General features: G+C 40.0%; 1 protein-coding gene across 1 annotated transcript in view; it reads right to left on the reverse strand.

Moving 5' to 3' along the window:
- LOC140923213 (uncharacterized) overlaps positions 1-10,981 on the reverse strand; it is a 29,717-nt gene extending 18,736 nt beyond the window's left edge. Inside the window, exons 1-13 of the mRNA XM_073373291.1 lie at positions 10,331-10,981; positions 9,933-10,019; positions 8,956-9,065; positions 8,270-8,389; positions 7,938-8,026; positions 7,155-7,218; positions 6,249-6,322; positions 4,914-4,993; positions 3,975-4,036; positions 3,168-3,277; positions 2,508-2,714; positions 1,143-1,301; positions 242-367 (exon numbers count right to left, since the gene is read on the reverse strand). Coding sequence (XP_073229392.1) covers positions 242-367; positions 1,143-1,301; positions 2,508-2,714; positions 3,168-3,277; positions 3,975-4,036; positions 4,914-4,993; positions 6,249-6,322; positions 7,155-7,218; positions 7,938-8,026; positions 8,270-8,389; positions 8,956-9,065; positions 9,933-10,019; positions 10,331-10,553 — 1,511 coding nt within the window. The 5' untranslated portion in view covers positions 10,554-10,981. The remainder of the gene's footprint in view (positions 1-241; positions 368-1,142; positions 1,302-2,507; positions 2,715-3,167; positions 3,278-3,974; positions 4,037-4,913; positions 4,994-6,248; positions 6,323-7,154; positions 7,219-7,937; positions 8,027-8,269; positions 8,390-8,955; positions 9,066-9,932; positions 10,020-10,330) is intronic.
- Positions 10,982-11,616: the final 635 nt, after the last annotated feature.

Consider the following 11,616-nt stretch of genomic DNA (forward strand, 5'->3'; position numbering starts at 1 on the left):
AAAATAACCATAAATTGTCTGGAGAGCGGATGAAAATGCGTCTAAATCAGCGGAAAAGAAGACTATGCTTATTGCTAACAGGAGAAAAGGTCACTCAAAGCTAATGAAAACTCTTTCCTTTACTAGTCTAGTCTGAAATAAAAGAAGACAAACAAACACAGCTACTACTGACATTTGTACTTCCTGGATACGGTGGAAGGGAGGGGAGAGACATTGATATTAAATGGCATACGGACGATACCTGTGTCCCTCGCTTAGCCATGGACTGCTTGCTCGGGATTTTGACGTTGCATCCTGGGAGTGATGGCTATGGATATCTTCAATGAAATCTAGTTTCCAGGATTCTACGCGAGTAGCTGGATTAGTCCTGCCAAAAAATTAAATAAACAAAATAGATCATCATCATGAGCCCTTAGGTCAACAAAAGTTACGGTGCTAACATCTCAGAGCCAATTTGCCTTTACATGCTGAATTTTTGAAAGAAAGCATATTTGGTTCCTTTCTTTCTAAGCATCTCAACAAATATTGGTGACGTCGAACTTAGGGGCTCTGTGACTCGAATATTAGGGAGGTTAGGGAGCTTAAACAACAACGACCGTGAAGGCAGCGACAACGCTACTTTAAAAGAAAATCCGCGCTCTTTCAAAGTTTATCATCATTATTCCACCGCGTTCAGCTTATCGAACGTTGTCGAATCGTGCTGGGATTGAATAGGTCATTTCCAAGTTATAAAAAAGCTTAAACTTATAAAACGAGTCTAAGTGCAAATCCTCTCTTGGGAAAGTGAGCTTTATCTGCATGAGAATAAAAAATCACTTTCATGATGGCGTCGCACTTAGCCTCGGTTTGGAACAGAGGCTTGGGGAAACCCGGAAAAGGCTAGCCTGCGAAAACATCCGTTTTTCTCCTCGCTCTTCGTCGCTGGGGACGTTTCGCTAGGAGGAACCTCCTCCGCACGAAACGTCCCCAGTGGCCAAAAACGAGGAGAAACGGATGTTTTCGCAGGCTAGGAAAGGGTTTATTGTAAAGGGCTGTATCTCCTGGCTGACATGCGTCGCTCAAAACGTCTTTGCTTAAGCTCCCAACCATTCGCCCTTTAACCTCTTCTTACTGGGGCATTCCCGTAACTAACTGTACAGTACCTGGTATAATAGACCCAGATCTCCTGCTCATCAATCAGCAAGTACATCATGTTAAACTCCCTGCTGTATGCCACATCTTTCACCATATTTAGAGGCGAAATGGGTGGCGGGGGGAGGACTGTGGAGAGATTCTGGCGCTTCCGGGAGATCAAGCGAACACTAAACGAAAAAGAAAAACGTATAAAACAGTTGTTGGCTACGACATCAGCTAAAAAGCGATCCAAATGTTACATCAATCGCAAAGAAGAAAAGGACGTTGATTGGCTCTCGTTTTGATGACTTTCAAGCATTGCCAAACGCTCCAGGGGGTTGGAGCCAGCAATATTGAGAAGCGTACTGTTGCACAAATATGGGCTTACCATCAATTTTAGCCGGCGTAGCTGGTGATTTTTTCGGGCGAGCGCGCAATTAAGTCGCGCTTCCCTGCGTTACCCCTCCCCAACAATACCGCAAGTTACACAGACTAACGCTATGCTCACACTTTTCCGGATAGCTTTCCCTGCCAACACGGTATAGTGTGAACACGGTATAGTGTGAACACGGTATGGTGTGAACAAGGTATAGAGTGAACACGGTATGGTGTGAACACAGTATAGAGTGAACACCGTATAGTGTGAACACGGTATAGAGTGAACACGGTATGGTGTGAACACGGTATAGAGTGAACACGGTATAGTGTGAACACGGTATGGTGTGAACGTGGTATAGTGTGAACACGGTATAGTATGAACAGCAACGGCACAGAACTGGAACAAGTCGTTCACACACATCGAAAATGAGGCAGGAGCGGTTGGCCGAGAGGGTTCGGTGAGGTAAATCCCAGTCCTCAGCCCTGAATATTTAATTCCATCTAAGTGGATTGCAGTCCTCGCACAGACCCTATAGCTGATAGGTGATGCTCCACCTTCGAGATCGGTGTGGAACAGCTTCGCTCCTTTACCGCAGAAATCACCGTTCTTGTGTGTGAACAGAAACCCCATCCGGTGTGGTTTTCGCGCACGCGCAATTGCTGTCCAGTATAGTGTGAACATGCCGTAAAATTCCGAAAATAAACCCCTCCATGTATAGGCCCCTCAAAATATAAGCCCCCCAAAACGGTAACGCAAAAAACCCTCCGTTAAATCGCCCCTTAAATATAAGCCCCCCGGGGGCTTGCACTTGGAAAATTGCCCTCAAATACAAAGTAAAACAAAGCAAAAACGGTAAATTTACTTCCAACTATAAAGCTAGCCCAATCGATTTTGAAACGCAAATTTCCCTCCGTAGATAAGCCCGTCCAAAAATAAGCCCCTCAAAAAGGGCCTTTGAAAAATATAAGCCCCGGGGCTTATTTTCGGAATTCTACGGTGTCCTAAATGACTTTACCTGCTATCATTTCCCACCGCCATAACACGCGTGGATTTTCCTCTGCATGTTTCTAAGGACAGTGAAGTCACCGAACAGCGTGACAAAGCCCAGAAATCGCAGACATGATTGAGAGAGAAAACCTCAATTACACGATTGGAACAGCAGTAAATAAGCTTTGACGAGACGACGTGCATCCAGTAAATACCCTCTGGAAACACGGGCAGGCTGAAACATAAGGTTTATGGCATGTCAATATCCTCTGCAAATGTAGGCAACGATGACGACGACGGTAGTGAAAACGTCGCTAAAAAAAATCAATTTGCGTCCTTTCAAACTTTATCGCGTCTATTCGAAGCCGCTAAATTTGTCAAATGTAGGCGATTTTTCCTGGAGTTGAATTCTTTTGCAGTTTCAAAAAGAGAAAGGAAAATTCTAGGCAAACCCTGCTGTTGACATTGTCGTTACTGTCGCTGTCAACTTTTCGTAAGTTACGTATTTAAACCAACGGGGCGATTGATAACTGATAATCTGACATGTCTGAACTCCTTTTGAGTAAGTGTCCTGAACAATAACCGCTATGGTTTTGTCGACCATCAAGAAAAGACTTTTTAAAAAGTGAAGAGCAACGCGCCTGGGCTCTCGTATGTTTGTTGTTGTTGTCGCTGCTGTTTTGTTTACCTGTATATTTCCTCCATGAAGTCCAATGAATTCACTTTCACTATTCCATCCATAGCAGCTGTTATCACCAAGGCTGAATTTTCTGGGTGGAGCATTATTTTTGTTATTGCCTGGTTTGAAGAACAGAAAACAAAAATGAGCAAAGAAAAAAGTGTGAGTGGGTCGTACACCCGCGGGATTCCCGCCGGCAACGATTTTCAGGGTTGTACAGTTCGGGCGCACTATCCCGCTCTGAACTACGGAGGGACTTACAGGTACAGGAGCTGTGTCACGAATTTTATAAAAATTCGAACAACAGGAACTGCTACCAATTTGAGTGAAATATAGAAATAATCTCTCAAAACTTTAAAAGAAGGTATAAACATCACAGCACATAAAAAAGTAGGCACAGATGGACAAACTTGAAGAAGAACAAAACGGCCGGATTGAAGTTATGAGTTTTGAAAGTTTGTTAGCCAAACAGTTTTTTCAAAGTTGGTTTTAGGTGTTTGTAACGTCTGATGTTATGCTTGAGAAGTTCATTTGTTGGACAAGAAGCTGTGATTTTGTCGTGTTCAGTAATTTCTTTGTAAACATTAAGTTCATAGCGTATATAGCCTAGTTCGTCACGCGCTCCTGGGGCAGAAACGCGTGACGAACTCCTAAGAACGTCTACGTGGGAGGCTGTAGCGTATAACGAAGCGTTAAAATTGGCATTATGTTAACAAATGAACAAGACAGCCGGGACACAGCTCTTTTAAGGTTTATAATCAGACTTGACAAACGTAAAGTATTATTCTAACAAAAATAAAAATAAAAAATCCTTACTTTCGAATGGCCAGTAAATGTATGCACCTTCCCGCCACTTTTTGATCTGCTCCAAACATTCACTGAAAATTACCATAATATATTAAATCAGCTACTGTATAAACTGGAATAGTCTCCGTCGAAGAACCCCTCGCAGCCGTTTTTGTCTCGTCACGCAACGCAAGGGAGGTGCGTTGCGTGACGAGACAAAAACTGCTGCGAGGGAGGCTATAGCTGGTAGGGTAAAGTGAACAAAAAAGAGTATTGCTGAGCGCTACATGTACAAGTCATCTAAAAAGGAAGCCCAACATGACAAGAAACGCAGGATAACAACTCTTTTTCTTGTGCTCCAATTATAGCATGATGAGACAAGACTGTTCAGGACAGAGATAAGCGAGTGAAGGAAACGCGTTTAGCGCTTCCCGAAATATGCGTTTATGTGGCGGGTCAGAGGGCTTAATAAGGCTGGGAAAAGGTTCCTTGGAGAGGGAAAAAAGGTGATTAACAGGGAGGGCTCAAAAAATCTTGAATTCAAGCTTTTCCTTTTTGCTTACCATTAGCAACCTCTCGCTTGTCCCAGTTTATGATTTTGTTAGAGGATGACTTGTCTTGAGCCAAGGTTTCCCATTGCGCAAGTAACTTCTCCATGTTACTTGTCTAGCCAGAAAATCTACCTGTCCCTGACTACTGGACGGAATGTTTTTGACCGGGCACAAAAAGATCGATGATTGAAGCAAGCCGAGCGAGGTACTCCGTGGCAAGGGGAATGGGGCTCCTCTTTTCCTCCCTAATCCCCTGCTCGGTTCGCCTTTTTTTTGCGCGCGCCTGCCTCGTTATTCGTCCTTTTTCTTTGATAAGCAGCCTGGTCCCAGACTATCCTTTAAAGTTCCCACTGTGCGCCTCGGCTATATTACATTAAGAAGTTCAACTGTTGAAACACGAAAACTTTTGTTTTCTTACCGTCACAATCAGTCCCCACAGTTACAAGAAAATTACAGGCTTTAGAGTAAACACAGCCAGTTACAGGTCCTCTGTGGGCACTAGAAAGTTAAACATAAGGTAAAATTAATGCTGAGTCACATGATTCCTTGATTCTTACATCTCTATCCCTCCCCCCCCTCCTGGGGGGCACACCCTAATTTGGTATAGTTTGGTGGTATGGTTTTCGGGGTCTTAATGAGTCTCGAACGTTTTTTTTTTCTGTTTTCAAAAACATCTAATTCTTCATGTGAATTTGAAAAATTACTTTATTCTGTACGCAAAAAGAATCGAATCAGGAACATAAGATCTCTTGTCTTAAACAGGGAAGCAAAATGGAAAATTTTTGCCTTCAACAAGATCAGGGTTTAAAGGCCTGTGGCACAACTCCGTGCTCCCGGGGGGAGGGGGGTTACTTCCTTATAAGAGGCAAGAGGCTAACGGGGATGTGTCACTGGATGGGGTCGCATTTTCAATAGAGTTACTAGAATGGGGTCGCACATTTTCGGATTTTGGGGGTAAGACAGTTCTTCATATTTACGGTTGGCAAACGTACCAGAATGTTTGTACTGTAGACCTGTGAAGAGTAAACTGTTCTTCATTCATTATAAGGTAGGTACATAAATAGAAAGTGACTAAGTTGGGATCACGAAAACTACATATTGCCCAAAAGTGACTAAGATGGGGTCTATGAATTCGCCACAAAATAGACTATAATGGGCTAGGGGCTCTGAAAGGTGCTCCCCCACACATTTCTCGGGATTCCTACACAGTATGTAAATAAGAAAAACTGAAACTTCAGTAGAAGAATAAGGACCGGATGCTCATGATCTGATGATTTTGAATACAAATGCAAACTCAGTTCTACTCACTGAACTGAGGAACAATTTGAAAGTGAACACAGAAAATTGTCTTTTAAGCTCAACATAGAATTTTGCTACACAAGTTTAACCCCTTTAACCCCAATATCCAAATACAAATTCTCCATACATTTCCTTGAAGAATTGGTTAAGAGAATTTGTTTGTATATCAAAGCTTTTCCCATCAGGCCTGGGTTGTTCAAATGTTGGATAGCACTATCCATTGGATAAATCACTATCAAGTGGATAAGTATTAGGGAAACCAATTGCACTATCCACTGCATAGTGATTTATCTGGTGGATAGTATTATCCACCTTTTGAACAACTGGGGCCAGGTGATTATTTTGTTAATTCTCACAACATTTTCCCTTGATTATGTATTGATTTTGTTGGGAGAACATTGACTTTGGTCACTTTTGGGATTTAAAGGGTTAAAAAAGCTGTCAAAAGTCTTACTCCACTATCTGGAAGAGATGATTTCCCACCATGTCATAAGCTACAACATTCCGTTCAGATAAACAGTACAGACGCTGCAAAGAAATAAATAAATAAAGTTAATGTAAAGGAAATCATATGACTGTAGGGACGAAAGCAGGAAGAAAATATAATGGTTTGAATGAAGGAGTTATTTCACACATGTTGCTGTAAATGTAAATGTAAGTAGGAGAAATATGATCCGAAAAATTTCGGTTTCTGGGAAACTGCCCACCTACCCCTCCCCTAAGCCAACATTATCACCTACTTCTCACTTAGGGCAAAATATAATGTTGGCTTAGGGGAGGGGTAGGTGGTAAACTGATCCATATGATCATCGGTATCAGTGTAGTCCTGTAATTAAGGACTGTTGTTGTTTACAGTGAATGACTCTGTCATCCAAGAGATCATAACATACAATGTACATGTATAACAATTCCTTTCAGCACAACACTCGCCCAGATGATCATTATTCCACCTGGTTTAGAATATTAATATTGCAGAGATGCCAATTACCTCAGGAGAACTAAAATCTGGAGACTCTATCTTTGGACTACCCCAACCACATGTCATCAATACCCCACGTACCCCACCCTACAAATTGACCCAGCCCCAAAATTATGACAGTCATGAAAATGGCTTAGGACAAATTATATGAAATCTTACAAGAATTATATACCATCAAAGTTTGCATTCATCATAGTAATGACGAAATAGTCTTTGTAAGTGACTATAACATGCAATTATGCTCCGGAAACTGTATTGTTTTGGGGAAAAAAGGGCGAAAGTTCGTATTAAAGCACAGAAATACTCAAAAGTCGTTTTTATTCAGGAGGATCAGTGCCGTATCCGGGAGAGTTGGCATTATCAGGATATTATTGTTGTTACCTGCATTGCTTCATCCAGCTCTACCTGCTTCACCCAGCTTCCCCCCATGTCTGGATACGATGCCCTGTGAGTGCATGAAGACACTTTGTTATTAAAGTCATAACCAATGATTCAAATGTTTACATTGTAGTACCAAATTATACTAAGCTTTTAAATTATATAGTTTGGCTCAAAATTATTCTCGGACAGTGGGTTGTCACGATGACCGGCCAAAGAAATTTTTGCCTGGTCAAGTCTCATTTCTGGCCCATCAAAATAATGGAAAAAAGGAAACATCCTTTGACTTGTGTAATTTTCTATTTGTGGTTGTGATTGCATTTAGACAAAGAGACAAAATTTATAGGTGAGGGAGGATATGGTTTTTTTCAAGAACAAGATCGCCATAGTAGGGGCTAATAATGGGCTGCCGTGCGGCTGCACATTTTTAAGCCGGTGCTGTATAGTGACTTCTATCAATATGAATAAAAATAGGCCAGTTAGACTTATTTTCAAATGGTACATTTCCTATTCCAAAATGCACCCCCTCTACCCCCAAAATATAGCATGAAAGTATAACGTGACTCAAAATGTTCTACTCTTATAAATTGTGAGAGGGTCAACCTTTGTATTGTTTTAAATAGTTGCTATTAATTCTGCTCTCAAAACTCGCAAAGCAAATTAAGTTTCACTTTTACTTCTGTCAGATATTGCATTTAAAGGCCTTCTTACAATCCATGGCAAGTGAATACGTTTCTATTTGATGGGGCGATTTGGATTAAGATCTAAAACATTTCATATCATTACCTTAACACCAAACCATAGTTGGCCATTGGTCTGGAATCTCTCTCCCAAGCTTTTTGCCTGTCTTTTTCAATCTCTCCAAATGTCCAGAACTATAAATTTATAGAAAATTAAAAAATGCATTCCACTCATGTATGGATTGCAAAAAAGTAAACAAGAAAAAACAACAACAACAGAGCTACAATGTAGCAGGCAAGGTGCACGTAATTACCTGAAAGCATTTTGGCCCTTCTAGATCATGATCAGAGAACTTCACCAACATTTATACTTATAAAGACACTTTTTTTCTTCTGGACTGTTTTGCTACTGATATGTATGTATGCCTTGTCAGTTACCTTCATGCCCCCAGTTCCTCCAGTAATGAGCTCATCTCTACTGTGATTAAACACCATACATAATACAGAATGCATCTCTGCTGACACTGAAAAGACTTCATGAAAATTCAGGTTGAAAACCTAAAAAAATAATATACACTGGTCAGTTCCTGTCACTATCCATTTTCAAACACAAACAGACTCAAAAGTTAGACTCGACTACATGAAAATACTGCTAAAGAGGTTTTATTTGCACGGTAACCACATACCTGGATCTTGTCATTGATTTAACCCTTTAAGCCCCAATATCCACATACAAATTCTCCAAACTGGTCTCCATACATTTCTTTTAATAATTAGTTAAGAGAATTTGATAAAAGATCATGGCATTGTCTCTTTGGTGATCATTTTATTAATTCTCATAACTTCATCTCTTGACAATGTAAGGGTGTCGTTAGGAGGAAATTGTTGTTGGTCACTATTGGAACTTAAAGGGTTAAAAGTAAGAGTGAAAAACAATTTATCATAACTTACAACTTCAATAGACGAGGAGTTAAAGGCATAAATGATAATAGAGTTGATTAGAACCCAAACACTTTCCATGGAGGTATGCTATTTTTTCTGGAAAGTCATTTCACATTGCTGTCAGGTGCACAAAATTTACCATATTATGTAACATTAATTTTGTCTTGAACATAATAACTCACCTTCAGTGCATACTCTTTTGACAAGGCAAAATACACATTAAATTTTCTGGAGAATATTATCAGTCGCAGGACATTAAACTGGTAAGATGGATAGTTGAGATGCCTTGTAACTAGAAATTTAAGCAAATTTAATTTAAAAACAAATAAATAAAGAAATAGTCAGCTTATACACTTATTAATACTATATGTAAATAAAGACACACCATGAGCAGAATACTGCTTCTACTATTAAGCCCAGCTACACTTGCTATCATATTGACCAGCATGTCAATTTCCCTTAAGTTATCATAGATTTTACAGGTCAAAATAATTAAATTCTGGTTAAATTTTTTTAACCTAGGTTGATTCTCAATTTCTGTAATGTCTCCTAGCTGGCCCTAACTATTCATGATGAATTAGGGTGTGGAAGACAAAGGAATTTAGAGAATCAACCTAGTAGGTTAAGAAATAATTTTAACCGGAATTCAATTTCTGTTATTTCTTTCACACACCTTCTAATCATGGGATTGTTCAAGAATGGGCCCTCGAGGGAGAAAGGTTAATAAAAATTTATTTTTCCAGGTGTTACATGTGTACCAAAATATTTATGCTGATCCAGCAGGGACATTTTAAAAAATGTGACAGTGGCATTTTTTTCCAAACCTAACTGGCAGGCAACAGGCAGTCCAAGATACATTGTATGACCGAGGAAGTGACAGCATATAGTTCCCTCTCCCCCCCTGAAAGGCCTCTGAAATGTTATTTGAGCTACTGTCACATGCTATATTTACAGGAACCACACAGAGCAATAACTGCAGACTTTTCCCAGTATTATCTTTGGAAAGTTTTCTAATCTTTCCCTTTTAGCAATGTACAAATCCATCAAGCAAAGGCATGATGGTACAGTTTGTGTATAACAGTTAAATTTACAAGCTAGTACCTTTTAATATGACAAAAAACTGAAGAGTTGTTGCTATTAATTATATATAAAGATGTACCTGTATTGTAGACACTTTCATATGACCAACTTGTAATACCTCGTGAATCAAGAAAGACAAATTGTCTAAACCGGGAATTGTGCGTCACTAGAAAAATTATAAAAATCATGAACAAATAAAATGGTCAACTTGTACATAAATATGCATGCATAGTAGACCACTGACAATATATATAAGATCAAATGAATTCTTAATCAGGATGTATAAAATAATACTCCAAGTTTTTGCTACTCTTTGTAAAAGATCATTGATCCTACTCACTAGTGGGATGGGAGGGGACGGGTGGGCAGGGAAGGGAAACACACAGGGGGGAAGGAAGGAGATGATCACCCTCGATACAAGGGAAGGTGAGGCAAACTTGTCATTTAAATTAGAGAATATTAGAGAGCTTTTAGTACCTCCAACAATCTCGCAGTTCTTTGAAGCGTGTTTATATGACCCTCTACTCTGAAAACCAAAGGGAATTTGCGAATAGCTGCTTCTTTCTTCCATGGCCAATAGGCTTTGTGTTTCATCCCCATATTCGGTATCTTCGCCAACAGATTCTATCCTCTTTCGATCGAATTCAGAAAATTCAGTCTGTGAGTCCTTAGAATCTAGTATATGAGACTTGTCTCCCATGGTTCTCGAATCGCTATCCAAGCCAGACTTAACACAGATTATGAGAATTTGGTGATCCTGCGTGACATAACATCGCCGCACGATGAGATTTGAATTTGCGCGCGCGAAGAGAGAGTTTCGTTAAAAAAGGTCACTCCGCCGTCCAAAATCTTCCACACTTGGAATCGTATCTTTAAAATTTTGGCCTCAAGCACTTAAAAGGCTATGACTGAGGTTTACAACATGCTACACTGAGTTAAATTCCAAATAAGCTTACGTTCAGAACGATTTCATGTTCTACGCACGTGTCACGCAAATGATGTGCTTATTCTCTAGGACTGTTTTTGCTTCATACTTTTTTCGCAAATCTGTATAAAGCAAACTTAAACGAAGCTTCCAGGGAGTTTAATGTGTCATTGTAGTTCTTGCGTTCACGAAGTCCATTTTCTGTGAACAAACAAATGAGGAATTAAATGAGTTTTTAAGTGATGGAATTTCACCTAAGACAAAACGTGAGTCATAATTACTTACCTGAAAACTTTTACCAATGAGGCCAAGGAAAGTCGACAAAGTAATGAAAGTGTATCAGGAAAGATGGAGTTCCATTGACCTCGAATTCGATTAATTAAGCTTATATATCATTCGATTTGTCTACAAACAACATTATCAGACTGTCGATCTTTTTTGCATAAGAAACAAGGACCGGTTGCTACGAGACGAGAAAGATTGGGAACTGATCATGTGACGGGCAATCGACTTTTTGACCGGACAACGTGGACTGTGGATTATCGAACCAAAAAAACTGCTGTTCAAAACCAAGTGCCTCAGCATGGCCTGAGGATAGCTTAAGAGTCATTCAAATTTTACGAAACGCCAATTTATACGTCCCTGTTGGTGTGCTGTTGGCTTCTGAACGGCATAAAAAAATGAAAAAGTCCATCCATGACTTTCACCTTTCACGGGTATATGGACTGCGCAAACAGTTTAAACATATATTTTTGTTTTTAGTTTATGTTAGAGGGGAGGGGAGGAGAGGGAAGGAAGACAGACTTCTCACTCGACTCTCAAATCTCTTTCTTCTGCC

This window comes from Porites lutea, chromosome 13 (genome assembly GCF_958299795.1).
Source record: "Porites lutea chromosome 13, jaPorLute2.1, whole genome shotgun sequence".
Classification (NCBI taxonomy): domain Eukaryota; kingdom Metazoa; phylum Cnidaria; class Anthozoa; order Scleractinia; family Poritidae; genus Porites; species Porites lutea.